The sequence below is a fragment of the Lygodium microphyllum genome, chromosome 7 (genome assembly GCF_053477565.2).
Source record: "Lygodium microphyllum isolate KBCC chromosome 7, Lygodium_microphyllum_v1.1.10, whole genome shotgun sequence".
Lineage (NCBI taxonomy): Eukaryota > Viridiplantae > Streptophyta > Polypodiopsida > Schizaeales > Lygodiaceae > Lygodium > Lygodium microphyllum.
The window spans coordinates 34,908,554-34,926,680 of record NC_141141.1 but is presented as its reverse complement, the minus strand read 5'-3'; the positions used below and the strand labels follow the sequence as shown (position 1 = coordinate 34,926,680).

General features: G+C 51.1%; 1 protein-coding gene across 14 annotated transcripts in view; it reads right to left on the bottom strand.

Annotated features, from left to right (window-relative positions):
• Nucleotides 1-18,127, bottom strand: part of ARP2 (actin related protein 2) — a 320,561-nt gene that overhangs the window by 248,843 nt on the left and 53,591 nt on the right. For all 14 annotated transcript variants that reach the window (XR_015691294.1, XR_015691289.1, XR_015691295.1 and 11 more), the window contains exons 7-10: nucleotides 10,892-10,995; nucleotides 10,643-10,711; nucleotides 10,500-10,563; nucleotides 10,349-10,417 (exon numbers count right to left, since the gene is read on the bottom strand). Coding sequence is in view for 2 of the 14 variants with exons in the window: in XM_087681248.1 (XP_087537374.1) it covers nucleotides 10,349-10,417; nucleotides 10,500-10,563; nucleotides 10,643-10,711; nucleotides 10,892-10,995 (306 nt within the window). In the remaining 12 variants the exon portion in view is untranslated. The remainder of the gene's footprint in view (nucleotides 1-10,348; nucleotides 10,418-10,499; nucleotides 10,564-10,642; nucleotides 10,712-10,891; nucleotides 10,996-18,127) is intronic.

The following is an 18,127-nucleotide window of genomic DNA, read 5'->3' as shown; positions in this document are numbered from 1 at the left end:
CATATGTCTTATCCTCCTTTTTATCTCCTGCGTTCTTCTTTTTCTCTTATTCCTTCTTGTAATACCTGCAATCAGGTTTCTTGTGGCCCTTCCGACCACAGTGACAGCAAGTAATGTCACTCTTTTCCTTTTCTTTGCTCTTGCTCTTGTTTCTCTGTCCTGCATTTGCATTTTTCTTTTCAGTCTTGCCTCTTTCATTATAAGCTGAGTTGTTGCCTTCTCCACTAGACATACGTCTAATTTTTTCATTCAAAATTAAGCCCCTCACCCCATCATATGAGAGATTGGGGTTATTGCTGAGAGAAACCATCAAGGTCTCCCAAGAGTCACCAGTGTCATGATCAAAAAGATCGCCCTCAACTTATCATCAAAATCCAAATTTGCATCCTTGAGCTGATTTAAAATGCCTATAAATGCACTCAAGTGCTCAGCTGCAGGCTTTGACTCATCTAATCGCATATTCACCAACTTACACATTAAATGCACCTGATTAACAGGTGTGGTGATCTCATAAGTAGTTTTCAGCTTCTCGCATATTGCATAACCTGTATCTAAACCCTTAATGTTTGTCAAGATGTCATCAGTGACACCCATCTTAATGTAGGCCATAGCCTTTTTGTTGACTCTAGCCCAATCTGCATCAGACATTAGTGTGGGTTTATCTTTCTACAAAGCATCCTCGCAATCCTTTAAGAAAAATATGCTCTGCATATTTTTTCCAAAGGTCAAAGCCATGACCATCAAACCGTTTGATTTCCATCAAACTCTTGATGTCTGAACTAGAAGAAGTTGCAGCCATTTATCACAAATACAAAAGTAAATGCCCCTGAACTGCAAAAGCACAAGCTGAACCAGCAAACACACTGCTATTCTTCCTCAACCAGAAATAAATCTCTGCTGTTTGTACATGAACCAGCCACCACATGGGAAAAAATGCAAAAATTTACCAAATTCTGCACAAACCCCCAAAATTTCAGGTCCAAAAGTGCATAAATGTCAGCCAATCTGACCCACTTGAGCAAAATTTTACCGATACATGAAAAGGCCCAAATTTTTGGGTTCCAATGTCAAGAAATTTTACTCAAAAGAGCAAAATTCTGACAAATTTGGTAAAATTCCCAATTTAATTGAGGTCACCACATGCAATGTCTGCATATTCTGACTTGAATGTCACTACCAGGCATGGACGAGATAAAATCCGAGAAAAGCCCCAAATCTCTGGGCCCCTCAAATTTGCACAAATCTGAGATCTGAACCTCCAGTGCATGAACCCCGGTTAGAGAAAGGAATTTCAAAGGGATTTTAAAGAAAATAATGGTTTTGATATATATTAAAAAAACAGAATGACGAGTCCATTGACCCGTCAGGACCAGCAGCGCCTATTCTGTCACGTGGCTCCCGTTAGCTGCAGCGCCCGTCAAATGTACGCGTGTGTGTGTACTTTACACGGAGGTCAAACGGGCCTTTATCCCAACATTAGCAACAATCCTAGATCCCTTATATATATATATCTTCCATTTGCCATCCCCAGCAGTGGTGTGATAGCCTTCATCATCTAGTTGCTTTGTGCTTATGCATGCCTCACATTATGCAAGGTGAACACTAAACCATCCTGAAATGCCAACTACACACTGCCAATCCCTGCCATGTCACATGCATAGTTATCCCCCTAGTAGACAACACCATGTCTACTACCACTGTAGTCAAAAAGCCACTCATGATGTGGTGTCACATGGAATGAGGCATCTAAATCAAGAATCCAAATGTGCAATCATCAGAATTTGCAATCAATGATTATGCACTAAAAGAAGAAGCAAGGAGTTCATCACTGCCACAGTCACTTCCATGACTGACTACATTGACTTCCTCTATCTTTACACTACTCTTCTTTGCATGTTGGCTATCCTTTTTCTCATCTTTGCTATCATCAATGCTTTTGCCCTTGTTCTTCTCTTTCTTCCACTTAAAGCAATCCCACTTAAAACGAACACTCCCTGCCAACACGCTACTGCCCGTCATCTCATGCCATCGCGTCGCCCACCCCCCAGCTGCTTGCCATCGCGCCCCCTCCCTCAACGCCTCTGTCCACCAGTCGCGCCCCTTCCCCCAGCGTTCCTGCCTGCCTTTCGCGCCACACTCCCCCCACCCAACACACCATCACGCATCCTCCCCCAGCCGTCTTAGCGTCTCCCCCCGCCTAACTGCCTTCGCACCCCCTCCAACTTCCTGATGTCATGCCCTCTGCCTCCAGCTTGACATCCATCGTGCTGCGGCCCAAACTCTCCAAACGTGCGGGCACCCCCCAAGAGCTCCTCTGCCACGCTGTCCCAGCCTTCCTCGCCTGGCAGCTGCGCCTAGTAGGCGACCCGCGTGTCCCCGTAGGGAGCCAGCCATACGTGGAATCCAGCACCCCTCCATCGCCTGGAAAACACCCCCCCTATTGCTCCCTCCATCTATAGCAACCCCCCCCCTCCCCCCCCCCCCCCCCACTGGCATCACAGTAGAGTGTTTGGTAGGTTCTCAACAAGGTCGCACAATGGAAACCTCTGGTCAGACGCTGATGCATTCTGCGAGTGTCCCCCCCAATAAAACACCTTGCGCGTCATCCTCTCTAAGGAACAGCTCTTACCCGTTCGTCCCACGGAGCTGGAGCTAAACGAAACAGCAATCTTTGGTCAGGTAGTAGGACATTCCCCATCTAGGGCCAAGCTTCGAGACTGGCGTCATTCCACTTTGTGCATCGGCACAGTGCAGATCATGGAGGCGATTCTCATGGGTCGAGGGATCTTCATGGTACCGCTCACTTCAGCAAATGCAGCCCGTGAGCTACAAGCTAGTTCACCCTATGCTTCCAAGAAGGGGGTCAGCTATATGGTCCCTTGGTACAGTGGCTTCATAGTGGAGGCATTCGCGCTCCACAGCAGTTTCCTTAGACACCCGATCACCCTACTCTTCCCCGAACTGGCAATAGAGTACCGGCAATTAAGTGGAACACTTTGGACAACTCTTCGGCACCGTCCTTCCCGATTCTTTCACGGACGCAGTGACAGCTGCAGGTCTCCCAAAGGTAGGGGTGGCAGTTAAAGAGACAAAGAATATACCGTAGTTTCTAGAGATTGAGGCAAGAGGACACTCCTTTAGGCAGCAGGTTATCATGACCGGGCAGCCAGGGCAGTGCTTGTGTTGCCATGACTTTGGGCATCAGGCAGCAGATTGCACGCGCTTTGGAGCCAAGGCGGCCTCGCCGCCAGGCCCACAAGTGGATGCGGATGGCTTTACACGGATCCAAAGACGACAGAGAGGAAGACGGCAAGGGGGGCCGCAGTCTCTTTCCCTCAGACACAGCCACGACAGCAGGGGGTAGGAGGGCGAGCGTCGCCCCCCGATAGAACGCCACACGGCGTCCCCCCTCCCCGCCCCACTCGGCAAGACCACAGGCCTACACACCCACCACCCACGAAGACATCACAGGCCACCTCACCTAGGGACGCACACCCCCCCCCCCCCCCCGACCCAAGCCCACAGCCCCCCCCCCCCTCCAAAGCTACCGCCCCCCTCCCCACACCCGCCTTGTGCATCTGACCCCTCCATCCCTCGGTCCTCCCCCTCCCCACCATCACCCCTGCCGACCATCCCCTTGATCCCCATCCAGTATAGGCGACCCACCTCCCACCCATCCCTCCCCCCCCCCCCCCCCCCCGACAGGAGGTGAGGAGCCCCATACGCCGACATCCTCCACTCATAGGCAGTCGACCCCCCCCCCCCCCCCCACACAACCACCAATTCGTCTGCCCAGGCCGCTCGGCACACCTTCCTAAGACAGGCACAGCTGCCACCATAGGGGTTTTTTCGCAGCGGGCCGTGGTCGGCCGTGGTCCTACTTGAGAGTTACGGAGCGCAGAGAGTTTGCACTACCCTTGGAAGTGGAAATCTTCGTGGTACGCAAGTCACGGAGCAACAAGGTCCATCTACCAGCACCACCGGATGGACCAAACTACGCTTTCTTCCTTCAGACCTCTCATACGGGAGACTGGATGATGCCTGCGATAGAGGAGGAGAAGAGCCACGTGGCAGATCACATCTCCTAGTGGATGAGAGAAGGAGGACTGAAACCTTTCTCTCAACAGTGGCCAGGTTGCATGATAGATATCAACTAGTGCACTAGGGCCGAGGTCCCACATCTAAGCATTATCTTTCGATGCCCCCCCACAGTGGAGAGCTCCGATGGACGTGATCAAGTGGCCCCTAGCACAAGCGGCCCGGTTCTATCAATGCACAGAGTCCCCCCTCTCAGCCTGGTTGATAGATGCCCTGGTGGTACCACTAGGCGCATCCATCACCCCCATGGTTCGCCTTAGGGCTACCATGGGGGAATGGAGTTCACCGTCCACACCGGCAACGAAGTGTAGCCACATGCCTCATAGCTCCTCTTCTTCGTTAGCAACCTCCATACCGAACAGATGCTTGTTCGGTGGATCACAAGTTTCCCTATGAGCCTACATCTCGCATCCTGGAATGTAAACAACCTCCACTATAGTGGAGCACACGGTTCCAGGAAGTTGATCATTTGGCAAGAGATGCAACCTGCCTTGCCGGACAGATCGACATCTTACTGTTATAGGAGCACAAGCTCACTCTCGCCCAGGCCCACTGGGTAGGGAAGGTACTCCCGCACAAGTCACATACTTATTGGAAGCACTCCATCGATGCCCACGGCAAGAGTGAAGGGGTATGCACCTCAATTGGCCTGAGCCTCACGGCCTGTGTACGAGACCATGGAACGATTGTGGCAAGAAGGGTTCTATGGATCACATTGGATATTGGGGACTCATGCCTTGGAGTCCTCAATGTCTATGCCTCCACTGAGGTCGGGGCATGCAGCAGGTTTTGGATGGAGATTGCAGCAGGACTCCCAGAGGTGGACTCTTGGATTGTTGGAGGACACTTCAACAACCTAGAGGCCTTAGAGGACCAGCAAGGTAGAGACAGAAACTACTAGGGTATGGCTGGGGAGGAGCAAGAGGCATGGGAGGTCTTCCTACTAGCAATAGAAGCTCGCGACGCTTGGAGAGACCCAGCTTTCCAGAGGAGGAAAAGGTCATTGGACTTCTTGTGGGGATACAAGCGGCTAGGCGGAGTCTTGCTGGAGCAGTTGGACAGGTTCTATGTGGGAGAGTTTTAATCCCCCAACATCCTCCCTAGGTACAGGATCCTATCAGATTCGTGACTCGATCTACAAGTATGGTGTGGAACTGCTCGTGGAGCTTGGTCATCCTAAAATGTCCTGCATGGGTCTATCTAACATCGAGAGGCTGAATTGGCGGGGCAAGGCCCTCCGATGATAGCGTAGTATCCCTTGTATCCTCGACATGTGCCTTCTGCGAGGGCGCGGGTGGTTGGGCGTGGGTGCCGAGCTTTGCTTCTTGCTGTGGCTATGGCTAGGGTGGTCCCCTGTGGCTGGGAGGAATGGGGCTGGTGGGGACTCAAGGGTGGGGATGGTAGTTGGCTCTCGGAAGAATTCTGTGAGCAGGCATTGGGCGGCTCCCTGTCTCTCCTCCAAGGTCCGAAGGAGGTAGTCTCTATGGTGCCGTATTTCCAGCAACAGGAAGAGCCCAAGGCATCTCTGGTCCTTGAAATCCATCACTCTGGAGAGTGGCCCGAATCCTTCTCTAAACAGGCTGTGGAAGCATCCTCGAATCTCATAGTACGTTGGGCACTTGCATATGTAGTGTTCTTTTGTCTCCGGCTCGAGCTGGCAGATATGGTAGATCCGATCTTCTAGGGGCAAGGGGTAGGCCCCATATCTACCTGTCTTGACCTGTAGCTGGTGTGAAGATGTACGGATCTGTCCGATGGCGCTTCTGACTCCATGGGACAAGTGTGTGTCCATGTAGCTTGGGCGGGTAATGAAGCCGTCCGGAGATATGTGCAAGAAGTGCTCTCAGTAGAAAGCCTCCTTTGTCTCTAGGTCTTCTATAGGAGTCACCCATGTCTTGGCCGTGTGTAGCTGAATGATGCCCATTCTGATGATACGAATCACCTCCTCCCGGTTGAGCTCCAGGTGGGGGCAATCTAGGCTGTATTGTAGTGGGGGGAGGTGGTCCATGTGTAGGCCATGTAGCCATAGCCAGGTCTCTGTTCGAGCATACCAGCATTCAATGTCCCCTTGCAGTGCTAGCTGTTTGGACAACTCCGGTGCGAGTCTAGAGTACCGATGCCGGGGCAAGTCCCATAGTCAGTGCAAGAAGGCCACTGTTTGGAAGAGGGCCTCAGCTACGATGGGCGGTTCCCCCATCTCTGCTCTGATGATCTCGTGTGGCACAGAGGGCTTGCTCTGGATCATCCATGAGATCACAAGTACCAGTGGTCTCTCCATCTGCTCCCATCCCTCATAGGTGGCCTCCTCCTGAGGCAGTGGCTGGTCCTGTGTGGCCCTCCTCATGTGGTAGAGACTAGATCCCCATATGGGAGCCCCGTACAAGAGTGTTGGTGTGACTACAGTGTCAAATAGCCAGAGCTTTGTACGGGGCTCCTAGAATTGTATGCGGGCGCATTGGTTTTCCATGGATCCAAGGGCTGCATAGCCTCATGTCAATCTATCTGCTGCTGCCTTTCTCAAAGTGAATCTCGGTCCTGAAAATGTAATCCCCAGATAGACGTATCTTTGGACCACTTCCAGAGTTCCCCGCCGTATGTGGAGGAGGGTACTGACCATCGAATCCATTGGGTTGAAGTGTTGAACACCATGACCTTGGTCTTCCCCAGGTTCACGGTGAGGTCTTTATCCTGGCTCAAGGCCCGCAACGCCTTCAATTGGCGATGTAGCCCTTCAAGCGTGCTAGAGATGAGAACAATGTCATCTGCATATAGTAAGATGGGTATCAATATTCCTCCTAGACTAGATCCCTCCCCTCCCAATCTATCCATGTACTCTGATATCTCATCAATGCAGAGACCAAATAAAGTAGGTGAGAGTGGGCATCCCTATTTAACTCCAATGGTGTTGGTTATCTCCTTTGATAACCCCCCTGGTGTTAGGACTCGGCCCGTGACCGATTCGTATAGTGACCATATCCCCCAACACATTTCGGGCGGGACCTCCAGTTCTTGTAGTCTCTGCATGAGCCTGGCTCATGGTACCATGTCGAAGGCCCTGCGGAAGTCCACGAAGCAACAATATACCCACCTCCCGTGTGCCCTTCCCTCCTCTATAATGGCTCTAAGTGTGAGGATATGGTCAAGAGTGGAGTACCCCTTCCTGAACCCTGCTTGTCCAGCCGCCCGGTGCTAGTGCTCTGCCCACTTACTCAGCTCAAGGTCCAGGATGAATCCATAGAGCTTGGCCAGTACATGGCCAACCATGACTATTCGGTAGTTCGTGAGGGCCGTGGGATCTCCAGCCTTCAGGATAGGTATTATGGTGTTGGCTGACCAGCTAGCAGGGAAGCCCTCACATAAGGCTCTATTGAACATGTGGGCTAGAAGGGGTACAAATACGTCCCGGGCATGGGTCAAGTGCTTTGCTACTAGGCCTTCATGGTCCTGGGCTCGGCCATTCTGTAGTCTGTCAATGGTGTCCCAAACCTGCTCCCTTCTAAGAATGTAGATCACTCAGGTCTACTCCCTAGTAGTCGGGGCAGCAGGGGCTGCTCGGGTATTTGGTACAGTGAGGTCGCATATGCATGCCATGTGTCTGGGGAGATAATGGGTGTCTAAGCACGGGGCTCTTGGAATCCCTTCCATGCTTCCTTGCTGTCATGTCCCAAGAATAGCTGGTAGAATTCGCATTCCACTTTGGATAGGTAGGCTCGATTCTTCCTTCGTATGAGGCGATGGAAGATCAGGCTTGCCTATTTGTGCGTGTGTACTCCCCGTGCTTCGTCCTATTGAAGACGCAGCCGAGTTTCCCTGCACTCTGCATCATACCAACTATTCTATGGGACATTCTTGTCCAGAGGGGAGGGATGGGGGGGTGTGTGGGGGAAGTACTTGGCCGCCGAGGTGTGGAGTGTTCCCACCAATTGTGCTTTGATCTCCTCCAAGGGTGAGTAGGGGTTCATTTCCTACAGGCTCCAATAAAGGTGATTGGAATAAACGCTCCCAGTTAACTTGGTGAAGTGGTACCTGGGGAATCTTGGGAGGCTTGCTGGGGTGTGGGGGAGGGGGGGGGGGGGGGGGGGGGGGGGAGTTGGGTCATGTCTACAACCGATGTCAAACTGCAAGTAGGTATGGTTGGCGGCCACTACAAGCGGGTGGGGTGATATTCTGAAGGACTAGATATCAAGGATAAGTGATAGGGGCCTGAGTATGTAATCCACTGTGCTTGCTCCCAGTTTCTGTGTAGGTGCTCCTGGTGCCCCTCGTTTGTTGCAATTAGCCACATGCTTATGTGGGAAGCATGTGAGGGCATTCATGCCCGGCCATCTGTCCAGCCCATTGAGGATGGCTAATTCGTGCACACCCCCTAGCACCAATAGGCGGTCGCCATACTCAGTGCATTCAATTGTATCTTGCGATGTACGGTTGAGCCCTATCTCCTCCGGTGCTCTCTTTGTATATGTAGTCTTCCCTCTCGAAGAAGGGAGTCTATCTCTGTGTTGTGCGGGCATTGAAGTCTCCTGCCAACATGACATCCCCCAGGTTGAAGTAGTGCATGATGTCCTCGTACAGTGGTAGGTATGGTGGCTCCCCCTTCTATGGCGCGTGTGGGGAGTGAGCTGGGGGGAAGTAGCACACCACCATGTAGACGTCTTGAGGGCGAACTGTGTGTATCCGGATCCGCATGAACCGGGCTTCCTCATCTTTCCGCATGACTTGCACCATGGGCTGTAACTCCTCCCTGTACAGCATTGCGACTCCTCCGAACCCTTGGGTCCCTCCTTTTGTTCGGGCTCTAGGGCGGCATTCCGTCTCCCATCTGTATCCCCTCACTTCGGGTAGGTGTATGTCTGGGCTCTGGTGTGTTTCTATGTATAGGATGATCTCCTTGTCAGGAAGGTCTCTTGGAATAGTCCTGCATCTATCTTCATAGCTCCATTGCAATTCCATACTGCAAACCTCAAGGGGGTCTCATAGGCCTCGCCACGTTATTTGCTTTCATCTGTGATGATGACCCAGCCGTCTCAGTATACTATCCATTTCCCCACTTTGTGTGCTTCCAAGATTTATGGCATGCATTCCTTACCGTGTGCCACCTGTGCAGGTGTGAGGTCATCCTCTAGATAGACCTTTTCCCCTTTTAGCACTGTCCTTTTAGAGAGGAGGACTCGTCGGGATTCCATGTTAGCGAATTTGAGGATGAGAGGTCTGCTTTTGGTGAGGTCTTTCCCTATGCGCCATGCGTTCTCCACTATTGTGGGGTCCTAAACTCCCAGCTTTTCACATATCTTCTTGGCGTCTACTCAGCTCTTCAATCACCCTATTTCTCTCTTGGAGGGACGTTTCAATGTCCGCCTTCCAAGAAGTGAAGTGTGCTGTGATCTCTGTGTAGATTTTGTTCTTCCATCCTTGCACTTTGAGCTTATTTCCTCCTTGATTTGGTGTGCAGTTTCCGCGCACAGTGTGGCCATGATTTCCTTGATGTTGACAATGTCCTCGTCATGCATCTTGCATACGTCTCAAAGGGCCTCCATGCTTTTCCTTGTGTGGTAGTCTATCACCTTGTCGATGCTGCTCCAGATCGTCAAGTATTTTTCATTTTTCTCCCCTCTTGTGCGGTCGCTTGGCGAGGGTGATGCTTTGCTCGAGCCCATCCTATTGGTCTGCTCATCTTGCCTAGCGGGTTGGGGTCATGGGCTGTTTGGCCCCATTGCGGGTGGGTGGCAGGCTGATCGGGCAGTGGCGGGAGATGGCGGGGTTGTCGGGGTGTGTGTGTGTGTGAGAGAGAGAGAGAGAGAGAGAGAGAGAGAGAGAGAGAGAGAGAGAGAGAAAAGAAAAAAGAGGTGAGAGAGAAGAGAAAAAAGAGGTGAGAGAGAAGAGGGGAAGAAGAGAGGGAAGCTTCCCTCATGCAAGGCTGCTTCATAGCAGCTTTGCACTGTCAAGCTGCCACGTGCCACAAAGAGGCCTAGCATTCCTTGCGCTAAACATGAGTACACATTAGGAAAGAGAATCTCTCAACCAACATCAGCAAGCTGAATGTTGATACAACAATCTAGAATCAGTTTCCTGATAAGTTCCAAACTTTGCATTGATCCCTGCACAAATTCGTTTTTAATTGTTGGGGTTCAGTAAGTTTAAATAACAAGCCTCATCTAATAACTTAACCCCATATTATCCATGCTAAAGATTGGTTTGTACCAGATCACCTCAAATCCTTTTGATAGAACATATTAACTGTCAAAAACCTTACTGGATTAAAGAGTGCTTCAGGAGCTTGGAACCTTTCCCCTCCAACCTTTATCACTCTTCCATCTGGTAACTGTTCACAACAAATATAACATGCTGATTACAGCATCCAAATAGAAATGCAATCTACGGTGACAATGAATATAAGATCTTACTGTGTATTGTTTCACAAGAATAGTTGTTTCAACTCCCAGTTGGTATTCTCGTTTGAAGTCATAGCTGCACAATCAGACTGAGTAGATAGGATACAAAAAGAAAACTGACTGGTAGCAAAGCGATAGTGAGAGCAACTCCTAACCTTACGTAACAGAGTTGCTCCTTTATCTCCCGAACTGTCTCAAAATCAGCAGTTCTATTAAAAGCATAGCTGTAGATCCATTGAAACATGCTGAGTCAGGTTCTTCTGATTGATCCCCATATAGCTTTCCCTTTTTTGGGACATGTAATTTGTTGCAAGCAGCACTAATAACTGAACACTTCCCACAGAATCCACTACAAATCATTGTAAAAGTCCATGGTCAGGTATTATGCTTTCAAATTTACCTACCCTCTTCGGAGAAGAAGATCTATCAGGTAGGAAGTGATCTGCCTGCCCGCAATTTTCATCCGCTTTGTACTATGTGGGAAAGAGAAACCATCAACAACGGGCACCTGCAAAACGTTAGAAAATTATACAGCATACAACTACATCCCAAGCTAATCACCACAAGATAGATAAGACGAAATGAATAAGAATAGCCACAATGAGCCAAGATCAGGTTAAAAGTGAGAGAGCATTGTATCTACAAGTTCTTTCTTTTCCAATTGTTACTTCAATACGAGGAGGATCTGTGGTCTGATATCATGACAGAAAAAAGATGCAGCAGAGTGGACGGCAGGTAAGAGAGAAACATTGCATGATAATTAAGGAGCAAGAATGATCAGCAGCGGTTAGGATCCCACCTAACTGAGAACAGAAAATTAGACTGTGGTCTGACAAAAAAGTCTGGTTGACCAGTCGTCCTACTGACCATAAATATGATCAGACCAGCATGGACTAAAATGGCAGAAACGGTGGGCAAATTCGGGTTAAAAATTATCAGAAAATAAAGAGTTGGACCTGAGAACTCAATTCTTTCCTAAGGGAGATTTTCTTCAGAAAAATTGACAGTATTGTGCAAGAGCATTTCTCATTCATAGATCTTCTGCTGGGTATTCAAATACAGCCTATAGGGACTCAAAGGAGGCTAGTAATGATGCAGTCTACTCAGGAGGGAGTTCCTAAGTGGACAGATCTTCCCTAATTCCAAACTTGTGTGGGTCTTTTCTTAAGGTGCTATTCCCTTTTATTTCACAATTGAGAAGCATGGCAGACTTACGACTCTATGAGGGAGGAGGTTGACTTAACAAAGTATGTTGGCTGGCAAATAAAGCACTAGTGTAGTAGCACATATTGAACAGAAGTGGTACACCTGACCCGGACCCATCTTGTTGCAGCCAGAAGAGGTGGAGTTTCTGAGAGACTCATGGATCCAACAGACTGGTTTGGAGAAACAGCATAGGGTTCCAAATATTCCCTTTTGCTAGCCAATATATGACCAGACTGGGAGGAGGATTCCAATGAGAAGCATTAAGAGAATTCCTGCTGCCATTCCACACTGGTTTGGGCACTGTGTCTCTTTCTGACAAATTGTAGGAAGAGATTGGAGGACAGTTTTAGGTCAAGTCTCACTATCTTTCTAGCCATTGGTGTATAGGAGCCTCGGAATAGCAGTTTGTTGGGAGTTGGCAGAGACCCAGCTGAAGCTCGAGATGTGCTGCAACAAAGGATACTCAGAGGCATTGTGTTTGGGACTATACTAGGGCTGAGAAGGTATAGAATAAAGCTCTTTGATTGCAATGGGACTCGTTGTGAGATGATTGAGACCAGAGGAGCAATAGCATCAGTCACGGACAGAGACTTCGCTTGTGGATATGAAAACTTCAAATGAACACAGCCCACCAGATATTAAATCAAAAGAGTAGAGAGAGCATCCTCACTTTCAGACTTCTCCCAAATGGTCGCCGTTACAAATGGAAAATTATTGGCAGCATTGTACCTTGAAATATATAGACAAAAAGATGTTATTAGGGTGTAGAGAACGTTACATTTCTAGTTTAGAGCCTGTAACTTAGATTTGGATAGAGATCAGCTAAGAGGCCGATAGGCGAGAGTACAGGGTGATTCAGATTGCATGAGCAGGAGGCAAGAGGCCTTCCTACATACTCAGGAATTAGCACCTTTTTTCACTCAAAGAAACCCCATATTATGTGGTATTATGCACCACCAAAATTGGATGTTCTGCTAGTTATATTTGACAATTGTCTCTAAGCCACAGAGATGCCAGCCCTTTGTGGTTTTTCTTTTATCTAAAGGGATTTTGTGTTTGCACTTTTACCTTACTGGTGATTATCACAAAAGTGTTACTGGATTTGTAATAGAATTCTTCTTGTTGGAAAATTTAAGGATAAAGCAAGAGGAGAGGCAAAGGAATCCCCTATGGGAAGGAATCCCCAATGGGGCTATTGGATCATTGGGATAAGTCATATGTGGAAGATGAGGGTTGTAGTCAGGGTGGTGAAGAGGAGCATTTGGCAGGCACACACTCTTCAACCACGCCCCCCTTCTCTTCTCACTAGATGCACATTGTAATCCCTGGATAACACACGTTGGATACTTGACATGATTTATGAGTTGAGAACATGAGAGGGGTGAGAGCTGCGGAGCAAAGACTAGGAGTAGGCCTTTGGGTCCCTGAGGTGGTCGCATAGTTGATTGACAAATCAAGTTGGATTTGTCAAGAGCAGCCCCTAAAGATCAAGAGAAATGTTAACTATCGTGGTAGGTTTTTAAGATCTAGCCAGAAGCTCAACGCCCGTCACGTCATACTGCTGCCCCCCACCCCGACTGCTCGCACCCGCCCCTGTCTCCACTGGCTGTTGCCATCGCGTCTCCCCCCCCAAGCCGTTGCCCTGTAGCGAGCCCCCCCCCCTGCCCACGACTGTTCCAGCGTGCCATCCCCCCGCCTCCCCATCACGCCCCCTTGCCTACCTGCGCAAAGCCATCACGCCCCTCCCCCACCCGTCGTCCTGTGACACACCACCCCCCGCCATCTCCCTCCCCTGCAGCGCTGCCATCCCCTGCACTGCCCCCCCCCCCCCCCACGCGCTGCCTCCGCCTCGTGGTCCCGGCTCCATCCAGCAGACCTACCACTCCCCGTGCGGTGCCCATCATAACTTGACCATCCATGGCATCCAGCACCTCTCCCGCCGCCAAAAACAGCACCCCCCTCCCCCCCCCCCAAGTAGCACCGCAACGTGATTAGTAGTTTTTCAAAGGGACGCGCAATGGAAACCTCTGGTCAGACACCGACACATACAGCGAGTGCTCCCCGGTCAAACACCTTGCGCGTTGTCCTCTCTGAGGAGCAGCTCTTAGCTGTCAGACCTACACAGAGCTAGAGCTAAAGGAAACAGCGATCTATGGTCAGGTCGTAGGACATTCCCCAACCAGGACCAAGCTTCGAGACTGGCTTCACTCCACGCTGCACAGCGCAGATCGTGGAGGTGGTTCTAATGGGCCAAGGGATCTTCATGGTTCAGCTCAGCTCAGCAGACGCAGCCCATGAGTTACTAGCCAGTTCACCCTACGTCCACGAAGGGGGTCATATACATGGTCCCTTGGTACAGTGGCTTCACGGTGGAGGCATTTGCACTCCACAACAAGTTTCTTCGGCCCCGGTCACCCTTCTCTTTCCCGGCTTGGCGATAGAGTATCGCCAATTGGTGGAAGACTTTGGATGGCTCTTCGGCACTCTGTCCTTCCCGCGTCTTTCGCAGACACAATGACAGCCGCAAAAGTCCCAAAGGTACGGGTGGCAGTCAAAGAGGTCAAGAATATCCCATAGTTCCTAGAGATTGAGGCAAGTGAACACTCCTTTAGGCAGCAAGTCATTGTGACTGGGCAGCCAAGGCAGTGCCTATGCTGCCATGACTTTGGGCACCAAGCAGCAGAGTGCACACACTTCGGTGGTAGAGCGGCTCCACCGACAGGCCCACAGGTGGATGCGGACGGTTTCACACGAGTACAGAGACGACAGAGAGGGAGATAGCAAGGGGGGCTGCAAGGAGCTCCTCAGACAGCCATGACAAGGAGCTGGAGAGCGAGCGTCCACCCCCCGACAAAGCACCACGCGACCCCCCCCCCCACCCTGCCTGACAGGTCCACAGATCTACACATTCACCCCCCACAAAGGCGTCACAGGCTGCCTCACCCGAGGGCCCACTACCCTCCTCCCACCTGTCGATTGCCTCTGACCACCCTACCGTCTCTCGATCCCCCCCCCCCAACCATCACCCCCGCCGCCCCGCCCCCCCCCCCCCCCCGATCCCCACCCAGTACAGGTGACCCCTCCCCTACCCATCCCCGCCCCTCCCACAGGAAGTGAGGAGCCCGAGACACTGACATCCTCCATCCATCGGTTGTCTAGCCCCACCTCGCTCCCTCACACAACCACCAATTCATCTGTCCATGCCGCCCGCCACACTTACCCAAGACAGGCACAGCTACTACCACAAGAATTTTTTCGCAATGGGCCATGGTCTTATTTAAGAGTTGCGGAGCGCTGAGTTTTCCCACTACCCCTAGAGGTGGGAATCTTCGTGATACGCAAGTCTAGGAGCGACAAGGTCCATCTATTAGCACCATCGGATGGACCAAACTACGCCTTCTTCTGTTAGACCTCTCACACAGGAGGCTAGACGACAACTCAGGTAGAGGAGGAGGTGAAGAGCCAGGTGGTGGCAGACCACATTTCCCAGTGGATGGGAGAAAGTGGACTGATACTTTTCTCCCAGCAGTGGCTGGGTTGCATGATGGACATCAACTGGTGGGTGCGGCAGCTGAGGTCCCTCATCTGAGCATTATCTTTCGAGCCCCCCCATAGTGGAGAGCGCCAATAGATGTGATTGAGTGGCCCCTGGCACAACCGGTTCGTTTCTACCAGTGTACGAAGTCTCACCTCTCAGCCTGGTTGATTGATGCCTTGGTGGTACCACTATGCCCATCTATCACCCCCATGGTCCCCGACTGATGGCTACCTTGGGGGAATGGAGTTCACCATCCAGGCCAGCAGCGAAGCATGTCCGCATGCCTCATAGTTCCTCTTCTTCATCAACAGCTTCCACACCAAACAAATGCTTGTTCGGTCAGTCACAAGTCTCTCCATGAGTTTACACCTTGCATCCTGGAATGAGAATAGCCTCCACTATGGTGGGGCACGTGGTTCCAGGAAGTTGATTGTTCGGCAAGAGCTAAAGCCTGCCCTTGCCAAACGGATCGACATCTTACTTCTACAGGAGCACAAGCTCACTCCCAGCCAGGCCCAGAGGGTAGGGAAGGTACTCCAAGGTAGCTCGCACACTTACTGGGAGCACGCCATCGGTACCCACGGCAGAAGCGGAGACGTATGCACCTCTATTGGCCCAAGTCTCACCGCCTGTGTACGAGACCACGAGACGATAGTGGCAGGGAGGATTCTATGTATCAAATTGGATATTGGAGACTCATGCCTTGGAGTCCTCAATGTCTATGCCCCTACTGAGGTTAGGGCATGCAGCAAGTTCTAGATGGAGATCGCCAATGGACTCCCAGATGTGGACTCCTGGATCGTCGGAGGAGACTTCAACAACCTGGAGGCTTTAGAGGACCAATAGGGCAGAGGCAGAAACTACCAAGGCATGACTGCGGAGAAGTAGGAGGCATGTGAGGTCTTCCTACTTGCAGTAGGAGCACGAGATGCTTGGAGAGATCATGCCTTCCACAGGAGGGAGAGGTCGTTGGATTTCTCTTAGGGATACAGGCGGCTAGCTGGAGTCTTGCTAAAGCGGTTGGACAGGTTTTATGTGGCAGAGTGGGGATGCTCTCGCGGAGGCCAAATTGGGCAGTTGGTGGGCATCACGCTGTCCGATCATTGCCTGGTTCTCTTGACACTTGATCCTCGAGACTCTACCCTAGATGCACGATCCTATCGGGTCCCGGACTCGATCTATAGGAGGGAGAAGGTGACGAGATAGATTGAGCAGATTTGGACTGGGGAGTGGGGCAGGAGGCACCGGATCGCAAAGGAGGTTGCAGAGGTCCTAGCCAAGTCGAGCAGTATCTGCCAAGAGGCAACCATACAGGCCAGGCAGCAGTGTTGGGAGGAGAGAGCACTTCAGCAGGACCTTGCGGCCACACAGAGATTATTACAGGAGGCATCAAGGGATCCCACCCTCCACGCACAGGAGGTGAGCGTGCGAGCAGCCATTGGTGGCCTAGAGGACAAGCGCTCGGAGTTCTCTTTCCACACCTCAGCAGCTTTCTGGGCGCAGAAAGAGGACACAATGTGCAGGGAGTTTTTCCAGGTACACCAGTCTCACACATCAGGAGAGTAGATACGCAGCCTTCATGATCAGTATGGGAGGACTCGTTCTAGCCCAGACAAGATGATGGAGATTGCCACCGACTACTACAGGCGCATGTTCCAACAGTAGACAGTCTTAGCTAGGGGACAACGATATACATAGCAGGTCTAGGATCACATCCCGTCCCTCGTCACAAAGATGGGATGCTCCCTCCTAGCCCCCTTCACAGAGAAGGAACTAGAGGAGGCTTTACATACACAGGCCGGGCAAAAATGCCTGAGAGGGGATGGCCTCTCTAAGGCTTTCTTCACTACCTACTAGAAGGTGGTGAAGGACCCCCTACTAATGGCATTCCAAGACATTTTCACTTCAAGACAGATGCCAAGGAGTCTTTCAGCAGACCTTATCAGTCTTCTCCCCAAAGAGGGAGACCAGTTGGAGCTTTCCCAGTGAAGACCAATCACCTTATTGTCAGTGGCCTATAAGGCACTAGCAAAGATGATTGGTAGGTGACTACGCCCCGTGCTTCCAGACATTATCCATGACACACAGACAGGCTTTGTCTAGGATAGGAGCATCCTAGACAATGTATTCACCTTCTTTGAAGCGACAGAGTGGGCTCAGCACAGTGAGCAGAGACTGGTCGTACTACTCTTGGATTTCGAGAAAGCTTATGACAAGGTGGACTGGGATTTCCTAGAGGGCACCATGGTGAGGTTGGGTTTCCCCCAGGCTTGGATTCACGGGATCTCCGCACTTTACAGATCGGCCACCACCAAGGTTCTCATAGGTGGTAGGTAAGGGAAGGAGTTTTGGCTGGAGAGATTGGTCCGACAGGGCTGTCCCCCTGGCCCCGTACCTGTTCCTACTCTTTGTAGAGGCAATGTCTCATTTCCTCAGGTCACGGGTGAGTTAATACTGGAGAGAGTGAGGCTGGCTCTTGAGGTGTTCTGTTCTGCAATGGGAGCAAAGATCAACTGGCGAAAGTCGGTTGGTTTCCTCACAGTCCCGGACTCTAGCATGGAGTGGGATGTCCACCTGGGATTTGGATGGGTGAGGAGAGGGCACACCGTCCGTTATCTAGGGTTCCCGGTGGGACTCGACATCACTCCTGCCCAACAGTTTCTTCCAGTCCTTGATTCTATTCGGAGAAAACTGACCTACTAGAGCACGGCTCGCCTCTCACTAGCAGGCCGAGCCCTGGTGGTTAACCAAGTCCTCCTAGCAACAGCCTGGTAAATCACCTCGTGTTGGTGCTTCTCCTAATCCTGTGCACTGCAACTTCGCCACCAACACGGAACTTCCTTTGGTCCGGGTCAAACGGCTCCAGTGATTCCAGGGCCAAGGTCACGTGGGCGAC